The 22,561-nt window shown below is 32.0% G+C and overlaps 1 protein-coding gene across 1 annotated transcript; it reads right to left on the bottom strand.

Moving 5' to 3' along the window:
- Positions 1-546: 546 nt before the first annotated feature.
- Positions 547-10,003, bottom strand: LOC106683906 (uncharacterized). The gene is made up of 5 exons (XM_014425656.2): positions 9,807-10,003; positions 6,353-6,489; positions 6,126-6,201; positions 3,436-3,557; positions 547-955 (listed from the first exon to the last, which is right to left on the bottom strand). The coding sequence occupies exons 1-5, from the start codon at positions 9,817-9,819 to the stop codon at positions 563-565; spliced, it is 741 nt and encodes a 246-aa protein (XP_014281142.1). The 5' UTR covers positions 9,820-10,003; the 3' UTR covers positions 547-562.
- Between the last annotated feature and the right edge of the window lie 12,558 nt (positions 10,004-22,561).

Raw genomic sequence — 22,561 nt, 5'->3', positions numbered from 1 at the left:
GATGAGTTCTATTTATTATCTGAAACAAACAGAACTGTATGTCGCATGGTGTGGTATAAAAGTGATCGCAGTTTGAAGTGGCATAATATGGGGTTCATAAATCTGTCCATAGCATTACTTTGAAAGCAGATATTAATAGTTTTATATTATTTTACAATTGTCCCAATGTATGATTATTCAGTGATATCGCAGCATATAGAGGAGAAATGTTAGTAAGATAATTTACCTATTGAAACCATTAACATGCCAGTTTACTATAAACTTATATAGCGTGGGTGTCGCGGCTAAATCTCCTAGCTTTCACGCTGAAGCGGGTAAAGGAGGATAAACATGTAGTACCCCTCCATTCTAGTGGAAGATTCTGAAACTGCCTTTTTAAATAATATTTCAAGCTTTTCTGTAGATAGAACGTTTTGTTCCATGATTTAGGAAAAGTATACCATTTGTAAAAAACAAATCCTCCGTCATTCGAGATAGGTTTTGCCGTAACTCTTATAATATTATAATATAATGTAATAATTATACTAATAAACTACAAATGCAGAGTTATGGCTTTAGCACTTTAATTTACATCAAGTTGCAAATTGATAGGGTGTGGGCCGAAGTACATTCCCTTGGTCGGAGACTCTTCTTTGGCCAGCGGCGACGAGAAAAGGCCCACTGACTGCGATCCTTCTTCTTTGCCAGGTTCCGGACGGCCGTCTGCGTTCGTGACGGGGTCGTTCTTCTCGCCTGAATGACTCAAGGATTTCACCTGGTCAGTAATTTTGTCTCCTGTTTCGCTCGCATTGGCTATATTGGTTTGGATTTCACTTATTTTATTGCAATCAGCATAGGTATTGGTAATAGTACTGATTTTATTTGCTTCATTAATTTCCGTTTTGTTTTTACTTCGTTTTTCCGATTCTAATTTGAGTTTTTCCTCAGATATTTTAATAAGTTTTTCAACCGGTACCTGCAAATAGCCTTATTTAAATTTTGTAATCAGATGGTCATTTTTATTATATTTAACTTTTTAAATTTATTATTCTAAACATAAGACATGTATGGTGACTGGCTTATCAAATGTTCGTTTTCGTGAAGTATTATAAGCTTAAGCAGTCAAACCTAACCTTGGATTAGACAATACAATTGTGTTTTAACCGACAAGCAGCTCGAAAGATCAGCTCAGAAAATTAAAGTTGTATCTGAATAACGATTAAATAAGAACAAAAGTCTATTGAACATATAAATTTAAACTTAGGAATGTATTTCATCAACAAATTAGACAACCATACACAACTAACAATACAGCAAACAAGTATAAACGACAAAATAGAAAAAAAAACATAATATATAAAATAAAATGTAACAATCAATATAGGAGAAACAGAAAAAAAAAAAACTTGGGGAAAAGAATAAATAAAACAACATAGAATAAACAATGAAAATATCAAAACAGTAGCTCAACATCATTACAACCACAATTTTGATTTTGGTAAGACAGAAATAATGTACAAAAAAGATAACAAGAAAACAAGAAAAATCATAGAAGCAACACACATAAAAAAAAACATAAAACAAATAGTCAACTATAAAATAGATACGGGAAGGGAAAGCGTACTATGCGCAGACAAGTAAAATAGATTTCTGAAATATCAATGAACAATAGTACCCATGATAAAAAGGAATAGAACGTAAACGACCAATAAGTAATACCACACAAGCTAAAGAAGAACATGAATAAGTACATGGTAAACAATGTCAGGATCAACTTCATACAGAAATTAAACTGAAAATGATAAAAAAAAAAAAAAACATATTAAAGGTATAAAAGATTAATATTTAAACAAAAATGCGGCTATAATTCAAAAATTAATTATAATAATAAGCTTTGTAACTTTATATATTTTTTTTAAAAATAGGCCCTTAAGGCCGTCGAAACATCGGCAAGGTTGATGTACTAATATAAAAGTGATTACATATTAAATCACAAGACATTTTTTTAATGAGGTGAATTAATTTTCAGAGGCGAAAAAAACAGAAAACATAACATCATGTTTTTGTTTTTTTATTTTATTTATTTATTGATATTTACAACTGTATAAAAAAATACAACCAGTAAATTTGATCATAATGACATAATGATATGATACAGGATGTAGAGAAACTACCCAGTAGTAGAACTATAAAAACAGTTTACAATATAAGGTCACGAGGCCATCTTCTTTTCAGGCGCCTCGGAGGATTGCCAGGAATGGAAGAGGAAGCAAGGTTAGAAACGAGTGGGTTTGGGTGGTTAGGGAGTTTATTATGGAAGGAATAATATCGTGTTCGGGCTAGATCGGTTACATAAGGAACATTTAGGTCTTTATGGATGGTTTTATTAGTAACAAAATAAGGAGCATTGAGGATTATACGAAGGATTTTGGATTGTAAAGATTGGATACTTGAGGAATTCGAAGGTTTAGTGGAGCCCCAAAGCTCAACTCCGTATATCTAGATGGGCCTTATTATTGTCATGTAGATCAGTCTTTTGTAATGAGTTGGAAGTTTAGACCGTTTGTCTAGTAAGTGCTGTAATAGTCGGAATCTGCGAGCAGTTTACTGTACCTACCCCCGTACAGGGGTAAGAGCCACATTATTAAAGTATACTGTAGGGCAGTCGGCAGGTTTGGGATTTCTTTTTATCCTCCAATTTCGACACCATTCTTCGAGGATTGTGATATGGGACTGGAGAGTTTGGGATGCAATCAAAGGGTTATTACTAACTGTGAGCACACATGTGTCATCAGCATACGAAGTAAGGATAGTATTAGGAGTTGTTGGGATGTCAGCTGTATAGACGGTGTAGAGGATGGGACCGAGAATACTACCTTGAGGAACACCAGCGGATTGAAAATAGAGGGATGAATAGGAACCATTGTTGTTTACTTGGAATAATCTATTAGTAAGAAAGGAAGGGATGATGAGAAAATAACATCATGTTAAATGAGTAATTTGATACCCCGATCATATTAGAAATTCAAGTTTTTTAAATAAATAAATAAAGTCAAAAATCTTGGGGACATCAATTCTGTTATGTTTGAGGGACAAAGCTAATCATCAAAATCCATCCTTTTAAAACATAATTGTATGAAACTGTTTAAAATAATAACTTTTATACTAAATTAATTCATTCCATCAGTCTCATTCATAAAATTTATTTTAGAATAGAATACCGAAATCGCTAAGTAATATACAAATAGTCAATAAGTAGCACATTATCTTTTCATTAGTATTAAATGATAAATTAGGTGCTTATCAATTAATAAGAAGATTTTCTTTGAATTAAATAAACAGCAAAGTACAAAAAGAAAAGGACTAAATATCATATACATATAAAGTAACAAAGAAAATTGGTAAGACAAGAAAATAATTAAAAAAAGTTTAAAAATTAATAATAATCCAGCCTACCTTAGAATGAGATGTATTTTCATTAGGAAGTGTATATATTAGTAACTTCTGATCCCTGAATTTCTTCCTAAGCGGCTTGATGCCGAATTTTGTTTCAGCAACTTCCAACATCATCACCTCACCTAGTTATTGAAAACTATTAGACGCGATTTCTCAACTTAGGTAAAAGACATTCGGACTTTCTGTTTCCATTTGTGCGTGGTTGGACTTTTGAAGCATTGTGAATATATGCTTTTAATTAATTTAAAGTTTATAATCAGTGATGAAAGTTTAAATTAGCACAAACAGGTGTTGGCGCAAGAATACCAATTACAACATGTATATCAATGCCAATTGCCGATGCTATTGTTGATTCATAAAATTTGCTATAGTAAGTCTATAATGAGTTTTCCTGTAGGGGAAGGGAACTCGGGTACCCCCACCCTAGCTCCTTCTACTACCCACACCATAACAAACCCCTCCTACTGGAAACAAACTCAAAAATTTTGTTAAACAGCTAAGAGGCAGTCCGGAACTTGGTAACGACCAACCAGTTCGGGATTGGGTAGGTACTTGGAAAGCTTTTCCATTCTCGAACTCCTAAAGTTACGAATACGTGAGGTTACCCATTTATTTAGGTTCTCCTTTATCTTTAACTGGGACTGTTTCTTACTGATTCTTTTTTTTTTAATCTGTAGGTTAATATATTGACTAGCTCTTTAAGGACGCAGAATCTTCAAAAACGTCATTTTTGAGATTTGATGATCGTTTTGTTCAGAAGAAAAATACCTCTTTATAAGTTTAAATTTGATGTGAAACAGTTAGTGCAATAATCTGTTTTTATGAATTTAAATACGTTCATAATTCGGTTTTCAGTTTTTCCTCTATCCAGTTTGACTGACGTACTAATCTTGCGATATTAATAAAATATAGTTTTTGTAAAACTGATAGGAGGAATTTGTATTTCTAATGTTGCAGAAGTAGGACGGAAGGGGGAAGGAAAGGTAGTCTAGCGCACTGAGTAGGTCTATTTCAAAATCCATTTCTGACTATCCATAACTCAACGGAGCATGCACAGTACAGGATTTTGAAGGGAAAAACAAGTTCTATGCATGTTTCGTACAGTTCCGGACAGTCAGAAGTGGTTGTTGGAACAGACAGTGGAGAGAAAACAAAAGGGCGGGAGAACGTTTGTCACAGCGCATCTCTCCCCTCCCTTCACCCACAGGCAACTCTCCTCCCTTTACCCACAGGCAAACTTAGATGCGCTATACATACCTAAACCAGTATTCAACGAATTTCATTTAGAAAGTTAGTTTTAAAAGATATCCTGTAATAGAAACCAAAGACGAACAGGTAAATCCACTGGAATACATTTTAACAAAAAAATCATTGCAGCATCGATTCAACAACGACACCCGTAAGACAAGTGATATTATTGAAAAAATGATGTTCACTAGTTGATGTTGATGAAAACAAGATGTTCACTCAGTTAACTAGTAGTAAGACCCCTGCTCCGATGAGGTATCCAACTAGAAAAACGTATAACGTATAAATACGGCTAATTACAAGGAAAATACACTAAATGTCGCATTATTACTGTGCGTTCACAAATATTTGTAAATTATTTGTAAAGCCAAAACTTCTTTTCAACCTATAGGGTACTGTGTGAAACAATAAATATGCCTTTTTTTTTAATTAATGAAGTTCTTCAATTTTCTTGCAAGCAGTGAATATGACCTGCGCACTACATGCACTTTTCCTTCTCATGTAAATTTGGTGTTTAAGTTTTTTTTTTCATTTTTCTTAGAGATAGGTAGTATGAACTGATATGATCAAGCTTGATTTGTTTTTTAATATGTTAATTCAATAGACCAAACATTTTGTTGAGGAAAATCAATCTAATAAATGAATATCCTACCGATGGATTTTAAAAATGCATAAATTTGATTACACCCACAAATGCATCAGTCTATGTATAAATATATATATTTATATATCCAGAAATCTTATTGCTAACAGTAAAAAAGAATTTCAACTCCTCAAAATTTGTTACAGACTAAAGACGTCGCGTTTAACTACAAAAATTGCAAGCAGGGATTTTATTTATCATTCGAGTCTGGTATCTTAATTTCAATCGTTTCTTCAGCAATACGACATTTATTTTATTTAATCTATTGTTTAGTAACAGTATCTAGGAGGTTCTGTCAGCCGACTGTGTGTGAGGGGTTATCTTGATAACTGCGAGTCAGCAACGGTGTGGGTTGAAATCCGGCCTGTGCGCGTGTACTTTTGTATCGTGACTTACCAACGAAATGAAAACAAGGGGTAAACAAGAAAGGAAAAAGTTACATTATCTAGAGTTAAGAATCGTCCTTAAAAAAATTTTAAGTTAATTTTAGTTTTTTTCTTGGTTTACAAATGATACTATTCGCTAGTAACGACAGATAATGTGAATGTATTGTCTTTTTTACCGTAGCAGTTCTATAAGATAAATTTCTCTATCAACCTATCTAATATTATTCACTTGCGATAACTGTAATATAAATAAATAATACAAACGAAATAATTGGTATTAAATACGACAACACCTGTGGGAAGAGTTTGAATATTTGTTGAGAATGAATATTGATTTTAAGTATTCAGAAAATAACTTTTTAAGAAATACGTATATAAAAAATGAACTGAGAAATAGCTGTTTATCGCCTTACCAGATTCGAGCTTTTCCTTATCAGATTCGGGAGTCCAACCAGAAACGTGAAATTTGGGACTTTTTATAGTAGGTGCCTGAAAACAACAGACAACTTGCACGAAAAAGTACCATAGAGAACCAACATGACTATTAGAATGTCAAAAACAGGACTTGACGATAAAAGTAAATTCAGGGATCAAGTATTACTAAGCTATAGAAATCTAGAGTTGGATAACACTTAATAACCTTGTCACTTCTTGATAAGCTACAGGTATCTGTAACATCAACATCGGGCCTCATCTTAGGTGGCTTTCTATTGTTGCTCACCACCTTGATTACATTCTTCACTTTTACTCTCCACCCAGTTGGAGTCTTTTTGTCACCTGAGGAAAAATCCAATTAAGTTAAAATTGACAAAAACATGAAATAAAAGAACTGGACGATGATTAATAAAGCTGTTTAGTTCCAATGTTGATTTATTGAAACTATAAGGCGATCACTAGCTAGATAAAATAATAATGATATATTGATAATACTAAATCGATGTTAAGCTTTAAGAATGTTGTATGTACTGATTAGGTCATTAAAACACTAAGGATAGGAAAATGCCTAATGTAATTCTGCAACACCAGTTCTAAGTCAAATTCCTAAACTTTCGACATCTGTCATACGGACATTTGTATATACGGAGAAACCTTTTATACCCGGCATCTTTCTTTGAAGGAAAATCCTTCCCACGGAGACTTTTAAAATATCCCGACCTGAAAGTTTAAGAATTTAGACCGTTTGGTAACAGACAACTTTCTGAAGAATCCGTCTCATTGGAAGGGGACAGGAGATTACCTGGCACAAAATTTGTAAATTTATACCTTTTCAAGGAAATATAACAAACAAATACAATACAAGCGATATAAATAAAATATTATTTATACTTCATTTAGAGAGCAACAGATGCTCTAGAGCCCTGTGCCTCCCTGTCCATATTTCTTTGGTATATACAACCAAACATGGTGTTCCACTATGCATGTTCACTACCCCTTACTTCTACGATTTCTTATTTCATTTTCGCCGGGACGTAACAGTAAAATTAGGTTATCTCTATTGAGAGTATTGACATTTTTCCAGCTCACTTAACCTGGATTTTGCTAAAAAAAAAAGAGCCTTTGGTCGATCGGACCAGACCAGATAAATCGGGTAGTGAGTAAAAGTGGGCGAGAGGCAAGCTTTCATAGTGAATGCCAGAGCGGTCCAATTGGACGATAGGATTTTCATTACTCTACCATCTTGAAACGATAGAAAGTGTCAACTATAGCGGTGGCCCGGATGATTCATATCGTGCACTGTTTTAATTCAGCATTTCCTGCAGGCGTAAACAGATTTTTTTTTTGTTGACACTTTATGTGCAAACGATTAAGAAATCAAAGAAAACATACATAAAAAAATTGTTTTTAAATGCAATTTCCAATAAGAATTTTTTTTTTATTTTATTTATTTGTTGATATTTACAACTGTATAAAAAAATACAACCAGTAAATTTGATCATAATGACATAATGATATGATACAGAATGTAGAGAAACTACCCAGTAGTAGAACTCTAAAAACAGTTTACAATATAATGTCACGAGGCCATCTTCTTTTCAGGCGCCTTGGAGGATTGCCAGGAATGGAAGAGGAAGCAAGGTTAGAAACGAGTGGGTTTGGGTGGTTAGGGAGTTTATTATGAAAGGAATAATATCGGGTTCGGGCTAGATCGGTTACATAAGGAACATTTAGGTCTTTATGGATGGTTTTATTAGTAACAAAATAAGGAGCATTGAGGATTTTACGAAGGATTTTGGATTGTAAAGGTTGGATACGAGAGGAATTCGAAGGTTTAGTGGAGCCCCAAAGCTCAACTCCGTATGTCCAGATGGGCCTTATTATTGTCATGTAGATCAGTCTTTTGTAATGAGTTGGAAGTTTAGACCGCTTGTCTAGTAAGTGCTGTAGTAGTCGGAATCTGCGTGCCCAATAAGAATCAGCAGTTACTATTTGAGTTTCCATAACTGGCTGAGTGGATTAAAAGAGCTACCAAGATGATAAAGCCTCAATTGTGATGATACATTCTTACGGAAGACTGAAATCTCAAACGATTTTTTTCATTGGACAGTTAAGGTGTTTTCAATTATCCGCACAGTTTGCACGCAAATAGCCAAGAACAGTAAAACAATTTTTGACGGTCACACTACGTCTCAGATAAAACAATTGTTGGATATGAAGGCGTGGTAAAATCTGATTTACTATCAGAATCCGTAAAACAGAAAAAGGCCATACTACTGATAATTCCAGAGTTACCTTTGCTGGATAAGAACTGGAGAGCATTAGAATATTAACAATACCCTCAAAAGGCAGTATACATTCTACAGTGATGACCAAATAAAAACAAATTCTAAAATTGAAGAGGTTAGAGAGGGAGAACCTGTTACTAGGACAACCTGTATATGAACATATCTTGAAGATTTTTTTTCTAATTTATAAAATTAAAACACCGGTAGCACATCAAAGTAATAATTCTTCTCAATTCCTCTTAGCCCAGTGAAGCTAGTGCTCCTATTAAACTCTTCACGTACAGAAAATAGAATGGCCACGTGAACCACACACTGGGAAACTGCATATTACCAAAAATAGATACAGGTGTTATTAGAAACTAAAGAGAATCAATTAACAAAGTACTACAAGGTACAGTAAAATCTTTAATCTCATTTCACTCGAAACTAGAAAATTTGTACATAAAACATCAGCGAGGTTGATCATGGATATGATGTGAGATAAGTGGGTCTAGGACTTGATGTTTTCAAACTGAAAAAAATAACAGCTTAACATAAGAATAATCTATCACTAACAAGTTTCTACTTAAAATACATTCCAATAGATAGAATAGCAATTAAAATAAATCTGTAACCTTCCTGGCATGTAAGTTTTTGACAATTATCACGGCTATTTATTTTCTAAGAAGAAAATATAGATACTTATGTATTAGTCTGTTCGATAGTTGCTGGTTGCAACGCATCATTCTTACCTTTTTTTATTATAACATATTTTTTTTGTGAAAATGAGTGTTGACTTGTTTATTATCCACAATTTTCTTTGTACAAGAATGGAGAATTTGGAGATTGCTCACTCACTATGAGACTAGTAAAAGGAAATTTACTGAGATATGTATGAAACTTTTCAGTTTAACTAACTGAAATGTACTAAGGACAGTTTAAAGTTAATTATGGTTATAACCTGGCCCTGATAGTGGTCCAGTAAGGTTATAGAGTTGTGTAAAAGAGCGAAATAAACTAAATATGAACACTCAAATTCTAAATTATTAATATTGATAAGAGATATGTTAATGTTTTTGTGATTAAGAATGACATTTATGTATCTAGTCCCTTAAAGTATTGTTATTGTACTTGCACAGTCAGTTGTTTCAATTTGTTTTTATTATTATTTAAATAAAGGAAATAAATAAAATCTAAATGTAATTTTTGAAGCCGTAAATTGTATTAATACAAATCGGGTTATGTAGGTGTCATGTTATGGTAACTTTCTGAGGGATTAATAGTAAGTACCACAAAAGCCTCTAGTTCTATAAGGATATTGAACTACTAAAGAAAGACTAAAGGTCATACTTTAGAAGCATTAGTTAATGATTTTACTAAAAAAAATAATACCTTCGCTACTCATAGTTATTGTCTTCGAGTTGATGACATCTACATCCAGTTACTCTAATTTGCCACCACTCAAGTTTTAAAGTGCTTAAGCCTTTTTTTTCATTCAGTTTAAAGGATTAATTTTAATTTACATTTTTTTATCCTCATACCGAATTTGGTATGTACAAATAACACATGATCTTCGTCTAACAGTCATGTCATCTATATCATCTGTCATACAGAATCATTATGTGTGCGCTTCATATACTATTTTGTCAATTGTTGTTTATTGGATTAAAGGTAAGTACATGCTCTTACTATGACAGGAGAAGTTATCTAATGGTGTCCAACTTATTTAAAGGCCTGGTATGAAGGTCGTAATATATTACGTAAGCTTGTCAGGATCTTAAACGGCGGTGGTTGTTTTTTTTTCTTTCTTTTTTTTTTTGTAAAAATAAACAAAGAAATATTTTAATACTAACACTAATAATACTAATATAACATAACCTGCATGTGAGTAAATGTGAAATGTAATGATTAAGTCATTCCACATCCTCACTGTAGTCTCCCTCACCATTTACATCTACATCGTTGATGTTTTCTTCATCCAAAATCAGGATTTCAGAATGATCTATTTCGTACATATTCGCACTTTTTGGGCCTGTGAACCGTGATTTACCTATTTAATTTTCTTCCTTTCAATAACCTTTGAATTTATTTGAGCTCAATAAATGAATAATTAGTAACCCAACGAGCATTCGGAATGTATTGGATTCTTATTATTCTTGTTTTCAAGAATTTGTGAAAAGAAAGGATATACAAATGTATTTTGAATTGTGTTTAATTTTATTTCAGCGACTGAAGATATTTTGTAACCTGATCTGAAAATGTTCAGTCGAGCCAAGTTGACTGAATCGCAGTTTTAATTCCAAGCTACAGGCAGTGGAGCTCTTGTGTAATTTTCTGATTCATAGTATTAAAGATTGTATTCCTTCCTATTAAGGTATAAAAAACCTTTTGAAATTAAGCATTTTCCTTACAATTTCAAAAGAGTTTACTTTTCCGTAAAATGAAACAGTGTTGTCGCAACTTCTAAAGCAATAAAAGGCTGGCTGAGCATTACAAGTCTCGGGTGCTTAATGCATAGTACTATTACATATATTACATGTTGTGTTTGTTTTACATTTTGTGCCGGTTTCCATTTGTATCTCACATAAGGGATGGAGGAGCAACACAAATACATCCAAAGCATTAGCCTTTATTAGTATTAGTCGAGAAACTTGAGTGACCTCTTAAACAGCATACAAAATAGTACCGGTATCAGTCTTTTCGTCATTGTTTTTTAATTTTTTTAACTTCTAAACAGGATATCCCTCCATTTGTGATACATGGAGCAATGACATTTAGAGTCCCGTACGTTATGTGTGGTTCATGCACTCTTCAATTGCCTTTTAAAAAAATTCTCTAAGGTGTCTAGAAATTTTTGTTACAGAGAACTTTAGTTCCAAACGATAAGAAAAGTATGTTTCTGTCAATCTCTTGAGCTATGAAGACTCACTATACTTCATTAAAAGGGAAATAATCAACAAAAATAATCATATAAAATAAAAAATGTATTTACATAACATGAGATATCATGAGAATTAAGTAATACGAAAAAGTAGCGAATAGAGCGAATTTGATTGCAAGAATTTTCCATTTAAAAGTTGAGTTCTTGCTAAACGATTTTTTTTAAAGAAATATTCTTTGAGTTGCTATAGCCTTTTTATACGCAGTAGAGTTCTCAAAAAGCAGTGCACCTTTTCTTTCCATGCTCAAAGAATCTGATGCACTAAGAGTTAATGAGAAAATAGACTCAGCTGTATCCGCTAATATTCCTGACTATCCACAATGCTAGGCAATTTAATATTATTAAGCAATGCATGTACATGACTAACAATTAACACGAACAGTCCATGCAAGACCGAAAGTATACTAAAGGATATTATAATGATTATTTAATCATTAGGACATCCTTATAGAAAAAAATATAAAATTAGTAGTTACCCTTTTACCTGGATAAGGATCGATGGACCGTAAATATTTGTTGATCCTTATGAAATTGATAACCGGTGGATTGTACCTTACAAAGCTAATTTGTCACTAAAATATGAGATTCATATCAATTCTGAAGTCTGATATTCAACCAAATTAGTTAAATATTTATACAAATAAAAAGTTTATAACTGTGAGTCAATTATACATTCTGTAGGAATTAATTTTGGATGAGGTTGGCATTTTCTTGAGCTACCGCTTAGTTAGCCCTCCAGACGCGATGCGGCGACTTCATGAAAGACCTTTATTTGACTTTTCTCATTCTGTCTAACTGCTGCCAGTCCATTTAACCAAACGAGCAAATTATTATTCCTAACCAGTACAATACTAAATTCAAACATCGACAAAGGATTGGAAGTTACTATGTTTTTCAAATCATGTCAAGGCAATGAGACTTCTAGACAATAATTATTCCAAAAGATTCTAGAACACTATACTTGGAGTAAAAAACTTGCCAAAACCAACGGTTTTTTTTTTTTTCTAAAACCATCGTCGAATTTTTACAATAGTTATTGGGAGTTACAGTCAACTTTACAACTCATATTAGCTGATCGAGTAGACGAGCTAGTCTCAATAAAAGGTAGTTTTTGAGTAACAACCGAGTTGGTCATCTCCCTTTTCTCTTTTTTTTAGTTTTTGTGTTCTCAAACGTTTAACTTATACAGATAGATAGATAGATTGATAGACAGTATAATATCAAATATGAAGAAGATGGTCAGGGTTGCAGTGAAAAAGAACAAAAATATTTTTCAACTATTTATTATCCGACGTTTCGCCCCACTTTGTAGGGCTTTAACAGGGCATTTCACGATGATAACTTTACAGACTTTTGAAAGCTTCATCTCGAACAGCCCCAGAAGTATTTGAAATTTATTTTTTGACCATCTTCATATTTATTATTATCACCTGAGAAGACGTTTTTTTTATATAGAACAAAAAAACGCGGAGAAAATCGAATAAGTTTAAATCGATTATTCTTAGAGGACGGCATAAATAAAAAAAACAAAAACAAACCAGGCATTAATTTATCTTACAAAATAAACATATGGACAACCTACGAAAAACAAATCGGGTTATTTAATATAAAAAAATGAAACTAGCTTTATCGCAAACAATTATACCAATCCAAGAATACACGGTCTAATAAAATTACAGAAACCCTCACAAAATCATAAATTAATTATAAATAATATAAATATACCAACAGAAAGTCTAACTGAGTTCATTAAATATTATAATCATCATGTATAATTATGACCATAAAAATCCAATCGATGTTATAGCAAAAATAAAACTGCAAAAAGAAATCAAATATAATCTAATTACCTTTGATGTGATATATCTGTTTACAAATACTACAGATGAAGAATGATTAAAAATAAAAGATAAAAATTAGGGAAAAGATCAAAGATAATACAAAAATTAAAAACATTACTGGAAAGGATTTAAATTATGCTTAATGAATAATAAATTATTGTAATCATTATTATTATTATCCTAAACATAAATAAAATCAAATAAACCAACTTACTTCAATGTATATTAACTAACTAAGAGTGAAAAACAGAGAGCGGAAAGGGTCTAAGTAAAAAAGTGGGTATTAGGACGGAGGGGAAGAGGTATGGTGTTAGTAACAAGCCAATCAAACGGCTGGTTTGATTCAGGGGTGGAGCTTAATTCTCACTTCTTTGATTTATCTCTTAACTACCACACAGCAAATTGCAGCCTGTTCATAAAAAAATATTATAAATAGTTGAGTTGGGTAAATCATGGATATGGTAGTGTAACCTTCCTCCTCACACGACAAAAAACCATGTAAATTATAATTAACCCAAAAGTTATTTACTTTTAGTCGGCTACGAAACTGTCTTTCGTAAATTTAGGCAGTCTTAAATTTTCTCGTAAACCATAAATACAAAATTAATAATAATTATTTAGATATAATAATCTTTGTGTATAACAGGTATTTTTCGTAGTATATATATATTTTTTATATTAAACAAATGGAATGCAGTACAGTTCAATCATCTTAAATCTAAATCTAATAATTAATATAGATATTCCCTAGTTTTTTAAAATACTTTTTATTTATTGATAGATATTACAATCTGCCACACAGTTGACAATAGGTAATAGTGATGAATGATCACATTCATACTAAAATAAAATAAAATAAGAATAAAAATAAAAAGATGAATGGGAAAAAAAATCCCTTAAAATATATACATACAGAAGAATAAACAAAATGAACATAATCAAACTATGTGTATGAAAAAAAAGTAAATAAAATAATATAATCTCTAGTGACATTTACACTCTTTTATACAATATTTACTCAATCGATCTAAGGATCTCTGAAACCACTCTATCCCCCACGTATGAGGAAGGGTAGAGCAGAGCTCGAAAGATCCCAGCGCATCCCTCTCTTCCCATCACTGGTGGTGTGCCAGTGGAGGCTGAGCTAGTGCGCTAAAGCCGCAAACACTCAACTTGAGTGGAGAATCTGACCATTACCAGAACTCTAATTGTACATTTTATTTTACAATAACTCTCTAGACCACTGCCGTTTCAACCTTCTAGGTGGGCTGTAGGGATGGGTTAGGATGGAAAGGTTTATTTAGAATTTTGAGAATTTGGTTGGCATGAGATCAAAGACAAAAGGGATATGTAGGTCATGGTGTAGTGTTCTGTTGGAAACGTAGTAGGGTGCATTAACTATGGTTTTAAGGATTTTGGATTGAAAGGATTGGATACGTTTGATGTTCGGCGGTTTAACTGTTCCCTAAAGTTCAAGTTCGTAGGTCCAGATAGCTAGGACTTCTTTTTTGAAGACGAGACATTCTGCTATACGCCATTTGCTGATATATATGCTGATTGTGAATCTGGGGGCTCTGTTTCCATTAGTATAGATACAATTAGTGTAGTCCATTAGTCCACTCTCAGCTTACAAGATTGTGTCCTATATTCTTTTTCATTGAACTGATTTATTTCTAAATTTCTTTAAGAAAACAAAAAAAAAATCAGCCATTAATTTATTGTTCAGATTTGTTTTCATTATTATTATCAATACATCGGGATATTAATTAATTGAATGGTTTGACCACCACAATTTTTAACTCATTTAGAATTTTGAGGATCTTTGTTCCTCTCTAAAGCCGTTATGCATTAGTTTATCTAATACCCTACTTCCAATATTCGTTTCAAATACTACCTCTCTCTTAAATTTTATTACATAACGACATAAAATATTAATTTTAAAAAAAAATTTATTTGGGTAATAAGAATTATTTTCACAACATCAATATTTCCATCATCAAGTAGTCCTACTACAATTACCTGATACTACAAAAATAATTTATTTTTAATCAATTCCATCTATGAATAAATTTTAATGCATTTAGGAGTACTTAAGATTGAGATCACCCAATGAAGAAACATAAGCTATAACAATTAAGGCAGTAACGAATTCAATTGTTTGAAGATGGAAACATATTACCCTTAGTATAATGTTGGATTTTGTAATATTTGAAATAATTCATAAAAATATATTACTCCTTTCTTTTATGCATGAATCAAGTACCTATTGCCCACATCAAACAAAAAGGTCTTTCAATGCCCACAGAGCACCAGTCTATTTAAATTCTCGAATTCCTAACTTGATATCACCATGGAGAAGTGCATTGAGATTTTTTTTTTTCATTTTTAAATGAAAAGAGTAAAAGACAGAAAAAAAACTTCATTAGGATACCAAGACCAGAGAAAAGCACCTGCTACGGGTGCAGTCGTTTCTTTATACAAACCCTTAATAAGAGAAAATGAAATAACCGCTGATATAATAAGAAAAAATGGAAGAGTTCTTATTATCCCAGACTAATTAGCACGAAGTGGATTATTCATGGGGGATCTGCTATTCAACTGACAGTACACCCGACTTATTTCATATATTAAATTTTTGAAATTGTTTTGGGGAGGGGGAGTTCTCGGGATTCATGAATATGTAACAGCCTACTGAGGATTAGCAATGTAAAGGGGGAAGTGTGTCAGGCCGCCATGGCCTGTTCACTTATTGAGGATAATTCTTAGGCAATCAATGGATCTGTTAGTACTGGTCGCCATTAACATTCCCGCTTGTTAGGTTTTAATTGCTCCAACTTCGGGAAAGCCACAGCCTGATTGGCGAAAAACCCTCAGGCAGAATAACCATCTCAAAAATGTAACTAGGTAAAACCTCTAGTTAACGTTTCTTCTCGGCCTATATTCCGATAAAAGCAATTTCATAAGGATTATAACCAACCATCTGTGGTATTATTACTTTTTTTTATCTCAATATAAAACTCATTCCTGAAATTCACAAAACACAACTTAATTATAACATGGAATGAAAAATAGTTTATTATTCTGGGATTAGTTCATTTAGAACAATTACAAAGGTAATTTTAATTTTAAAATTATATATGTATTGGTCAAAAAAACATTGTGGTCACACTTAATTATAACTTATATTAAAATTGTCTATAAATAATTTTAGATACAGAGAAGAAAAAAATAATAAATTAAATTAACTGACTAAATGCATAAAAAATAAAAACAAAATATTAGCACCATTACAATATTGGATTAGATTGGTAGAGTAAAAGGTATATTATTATATACCTATATATTATATTAAATTAGTGCGTATGTACGTATGTTAGAGGGAATGGAGTTCCAGTGATATACAGCTCGGATAAAAAGTAATTTATCAAACGCAGCAGTTTGGTGAGGTGGAGAAGAGATTTCAGATAAACGGTAGTATGAGATTGGACTGAGAATTTGAATTGTAGGTTTTCTAGGATATAGGAGGGGCGTTGAGTACTAATTACTGGGAAAAGAAAGGAAGCTAAGAAATCCATCGGAAGGATGGAAAGATCCAGTTCAGCTCGGCGTAATTCTGGATGCTAATCTCGGGAGATCCTGAAAAAAATCGTAATGCGAAATTCATTAGACGTTTAAGTTTATATTCGAGATTACCCGAGAGTCCACCATATACCAGACAGCCATAGTCAAAGTGGGGGAAACTAAGAGTTGACGGGTTTTAAGGGAAGAAGATAACGGATTCTATTGAATTGCTTTAGGAAAGCTATGGTTCGACGGATTATTAGAGCAGTGTGTGGTTTCCAGTATACAGTTTGATGAAAAGTGACACCAAGATTTTTGACTGGTATATGGAATGAGATAGGAGTATTGTTTAGGTTAAGACCCCCCTGGGATAGATTTTATGAGAGAGGGAGATCCAATTATGCGAACTGGCGCTCGTTTCATACAATTTGAAATAAATGGTGATTAATAAGAGATCTGATTAACTAAATAATTTAATATAATAATAATCAAAATAATTTTTCTCCCAATCTGTTGGGATTGATATTGTGGCAAAATTAAAACAAGATACTGCGTTACATACACACCTTTCTACGTAAAGTTTGCTTCGTATGTTATGGTTAAAATATAATTTTTGGTAGGAGAGTAAGCAAAAACTCTACATAATTTTTATTACAACGAACACATTTCTATAGACTCTACCTTCAGAAGGAACGGTGAAGTTAGAAACCCTCTACCTCGTACTAAGCTGACGTACCTAAAAAAAATGAAAATAAAGAACAAAAAACGATCGTAAATGAATATGGTACATCAGCGAACCCTGTTTCTCCATTAGTACCACCTAAAAAATGAATCATAACAGATATAAAGTTCAAACGCTACTTGTTAATCGATAATAGTCTAATAGCCTTCCGGATATTTTGTTAATAGTTAACGCCCATGTTTTGTAATATAATTATTCCATTTTTTGCTTGGATTAAACAACCGAAATAGTAAATTTTCTGGAAAAGAAGATATTAAACCTATTTCAACAGCACATAACCGGAAGTTTATTTCCTAATATATATCATGTTCATTTATTGCTCAATATTTTGAAAAGTACTTACCAAACAATAAAAAAGTATTGCAACTCATTAAATTTGAGCCTTGATATTTTCAGGCAATATTTACTTTAATATTTGTCTATATATATTTTTTCAAACACTATTGTTTATGTCCCGTTGACAATACAACAACTAATTGTGAATAAATATATAGGTTAATATCATGTAAACTATTTTATATTTAAAGAGTATCATCTCACATTGAATATTACTTGAGGTACAGTTTTTCAAACACCAATATTTCTTCCAAAAAGGTGCTTATTAATGAATTTTAACATTACTTGGATTTTTTATAATACTTGCCAAAATTGATTGAGAATGACAGTTTCTTGTTAAGTGTAATAAAATATTTGATTTAAAAAAACTGTACCTCAAGGATTAGTGAACAAAAGGAACTCTCTTGGGTCTAAATTTGAAGCTCGTAAAATGCACTTTATTTTAACTAAAATAGTTAGTAATGGAATTTCAAAAATTGTCAATACTTCAGGAGTTATAGGCAATAAACCTAAAAATATCCCATATATCTATAGGACCATCTAGAACAATTTGGTATATTTGGCCCGTGCTCCCCATAAGAGCGGTAAAACCTTAATGATGTTTATCAAACATTTGACATAAGGATTCAAAGATACAAATCAATTTACACTTACTATACTAATACTATTCAATTTAACCTTCTAATTTATCCTTATCAATTTACAATTACTATTATTTAGGTTCAGCAATTTTTTTACTTGTCAGAAAAAAATATATGAAAAAGATGAAATTTCCAGTTGGATTCCAATATATCAAGTACTTTATTAAATAAGCATAAAAACCGAAAGTTTTTACATATTTTTAAGTTTAAAATTCTTCTTTCATTAATTAAGAAGTTAATTAATTTTTATTTAATTTTTGCTTTGTTTATTTTTTTTTTATACGTGAGGAAAGATTGTGATTATAATCTTCTCAAAAGTCTAACGAATATCGATAGGCTTTACGATAGTAAGGAGTATTACCGCCAATTCTAATAGATAATAGAAAAATAAGAAGAGAAACTGTATCGGGAAGAACGAAGTTGGAGGCTGCTCTTTACAGAATATAGAAAATTTTTAACAAATTAATAAATAATAAATTATTAAAGTTCTTGAACATGTTTATAATGCACCAGTTTTAGTTTACAGTTTACTATTATCCCTAAAAAAAATAAAACTAATGACTCTGGTCCAAAACAAGACAAAGTTCAAGAGTGAACTTTAGTACTTATTTTCAAACTCCCCGGGAGAAAACTATTAGAGAGTGCACTGGAATGAACAAACTGAAGCCTTAAGTTAACACCACCCGCCCTAAACGTAGCAGCACATTGCCCAAGATTTATCGCCTACTTCTTCTTCAATTTCTCCAGCCAGCTTGAGATAGAATCCGAGCTCCCTCAAGGGTGCTATAAAAATGGTAACTAACGACCCTCGAATTACCACTGATCCTGACGGTTCTCAGCCATTAATTCTGTACAAATACTTCAAAAACTCGAGCACAGACGATTTCCCTTCTGAATAATTTCTGGTAGTGGGGTCTTAAGGGAGAAGGGAAAGAGCTACAAGGTCGATTTTCTTAAACACGTGTAATTACTTCCTTTAGATTTTTTGGAAGCACTTCCACGCATAATTAGGCAATAAGAACAAGAACTTTATTTCAAATAGAAATATTGCAGATAAGAAATACTTTGAGTCATTTACAAACTTCTTTCAGCTTGTAATAATTAGAGTAGAACATAACGAATTTCAGTCCGGAGTATAAGGCAAATTTAAGAAAATCAAACTTTTTTAAAATTTATTTATTGATATTTACAACTGTAAATAAATACATCAAGTAAATTTGAGGAAATCATAATGGTATGGTACAAGCATGTAGAGAAACTAACCAATGGTAGTACTCTAAAAACATGTTCACAATATAAGGTCTCGAGGCCATCTTCTTTACAGAAGCCTCGGAGGATGGTCCGGAAATAAAGAGATTAGAAACTAATGGGTTTGAGTGGTTAGGGAGTTGTAATGGAAGGATTGATACCTGGTTCGGGCTAGATCGGTTACAAATGGGACATTAAGGTCTTTGTGGATGATTTTATTTGTGACAAAGTAGGAGGAACACCAGCGGACTAAAAGAAGAGAGATGAATAGGAACCATCGTGGTTTACTTTAAATAATCTGTCAGTAAGAAAGGAACGAATAATGAGAAAGTACGTAAGAGGTAGGAATTTACGGAGTTAGTAAGAAAATCAAACTTAAATCATATTATTTATGTTCCGAATAACTCAGGTTCAATCCCTTTCACCCAAGATCCATAAAGTTTTTTTTATCGCCCGATCGAGAAAACATTTTGTCTTTAAATAAAATCAAGAATTGGAAATCTGATATTGAATTCATTTTGAAATGCATACTTTTAAAAAAAATGGTAGCCAGTTGCAGTCCTGTTAGGTAAATACGAAATGTAGTAGAACTTCAATTTTGATATCATGTAATGTAACGTGTTTGCAAATGAAAAAAAAAAAGAAATGTGATAGTATATCTGTTAAGTATTTTTTTTCTCCGGTCAAGTTTTTCATTTTGTAGGATCGCCACTATATGAAAAATTTCAACGCCCCAGGCCGGAATCGAACTGGCACCGCCAGCAGATCTCAGAATGGTAAGCTAACCACTGAGCTACGGACGGCCCTACAACGTTTCTACGTTTTATCACATCCATTATCATTACCTTATTTGTCTTATGGTTATAAAATTAATTATACAATTATCGCTAAGAAAAAAGATATTCGCATTGTTTCTCCAGAATGTAAGTAATAATTTCCTATACTTTAGTATAATATACGAATGACTTGATCATCTTTTTAAAGCTTTAAGTTATATTTTACACCATATCACATCTTACGATGTACAAATGTATTCATAATTCCTTTTTTTTTTAACCATGTAAATATTTGATTTTTACAGTATAAAGGTAAAAGAAAAAAGTACTCCCTTTCGAGTTTCAATATCATTCGTTGCATCTCGGTCTTGACTTGGAGTTATGTTACAGGAAGGTCATCCAACTATAATCGGCCTATATTTCATAGAACAGAAAACAAATTTCTAATATAGCGCAAGACAAATACCAGAGACCTAGGAGAAAAACAAACTAGTTAAAAAGATGCATTTATCATTTTATAATGGTATAATAGCAAAATAAGCATGATCATTGACAGTCATAACCAACAGACCATTCGTATTAACCACTTTCCTGTGCTCCTTTGTTTTCGCTATCAAATAAAGTCTAAACGATGACGGAAGTGAAAAGACTGTTATTGCATAAACCCTATTTTCATTTTCGAGGAATGTATTTAGAGCAATGAATTTTATTTTTATCGGTTATTCCCCATGCTCTCAGGATATAAAATACATTGAAACGGAAAGGTTTTAGTGCAATTTATATTTTGAGTTCGAATGTTTTAAAAAGTTGCAATTCATATGAAAATGCGATCCTTATGAGGATTATTCAAAAGACATGCCTATTATCATTATATAATACACTTACAATTTAACAAATTTAAGTTGTTCAATAAAGCACTTCGAGTTTCAATATCATTTGCTGCATCTCGGTCTTGACTTGGAGCTATGTTACAGGAACGTCATCCAACTATAATCGGCCTATATTTCATAGAATAGAAAACAAATTTCTAATATAGCGCAAGACAAGTACCAGAGACCTAGGAGAAAAACAAATTTGCAACCAATTTTTGATCAATAACAAAAAGGGTAATTACCTTACCGCACTCAGTTTTAAAATACTTGATTTAGAAATAAAACAAAAATACTGGACTATAAGCAAAATAAATAAAAAATGAAACAAATAATAAATACTATACAACAATTTTACAATGATAAAAATAAAGAATTTAAAATCCATATTAATAAATAGATTGATGAATACAATGAGAAAGTTTTAACTATTAGAAAAAAGCAAATTTAACATAAAGTTAAATCGCAAAATAAATAAACCCAAGATTAATAAAATAATAATAAACAAAATAATTAGGAACGATAATTATAACAACAACTTAACATCTTTGAAGACTAACAATATAGAACAAATCTGCACATTAAACAGAATTGAATCTGCTAGATTGAACAATACTGAATCGTAAGAGAAATATAATAATTTACATAAAATTAAAAACAGAATCATTAACAAAACAAAGCTGGACATTCCAGAGAATATAATGAACTTGTTATCATTAGGTGAAAATTTGAAACTTTGATACAGAGAAAAATGATAAAGAGATAACTAATATAATTATTGACCTTGAAAATATGTTTGATAGCATCCAGACATCCGAGAATCACATTAATGCCACTAGAAATAAAATATGTTCCATAATAAGTAATCACTTGACAAATAACAAGAATAACAATAAATCCAGTTTAAACGTACAAATAAATAGAGATCTCAAAGTACTAAACAATTTCTTTAAAAATAACAAGCTGCTGTCACTATCCATCGACCCCTTTCACATCACTTAGTCCTTCTACAAGCCCAAAATTTCCTACAAACCACAGCCGTATCGATCCAAACTTCTCTATTCCCCATAACAATAGTAGCGGGTTATTCCCCATCGAGATTTCCCACTTCCCAACCACAATTCAATTCTATCCTTGATTCCCTCGGACAGCACTTCCTTCTAGGTGCAGACCTCAACGCAAAAAATCAACA

This window comes from Halyomorpha halys, unplaced genomic scaffold (assembly GCF_000696795.3).
Source record: "Halyomorpha halys isolate HHAL.00 unplaced genomic scaffold, Hhal_1.1 Scaffold526.1, whole genome shotgun sequence".
NCBI lineage: Eukaryota > Metazoa > Arthropoda > Insecta > Hemiptera > Pentatomidae > Halyomorpha > Halyomorpha halys.
This window is presented reverse-complemented; position numbering and strand designations above follow the sequence as displayed.

Bases quoted from the DNA above. Each gene is read 5' to 3' on its own strand.
- LOC106683906 (XM_014425656.2), bottom strand. The intron at 6,202-6,352 runs GTTATTAAGTGT...TGTTGTTTTCAG, and splicing joins GCTTATCAAGAAGTGACAAG to GCACCTACTATAAAAAGTCC. The intron at 956-3,435 runs GTAGGCTGGATT...GGCTATTTGCAG, and splicing joins AAAATACATCTCATTCTAAG to GTACCGGTTGAAAAACTTAT.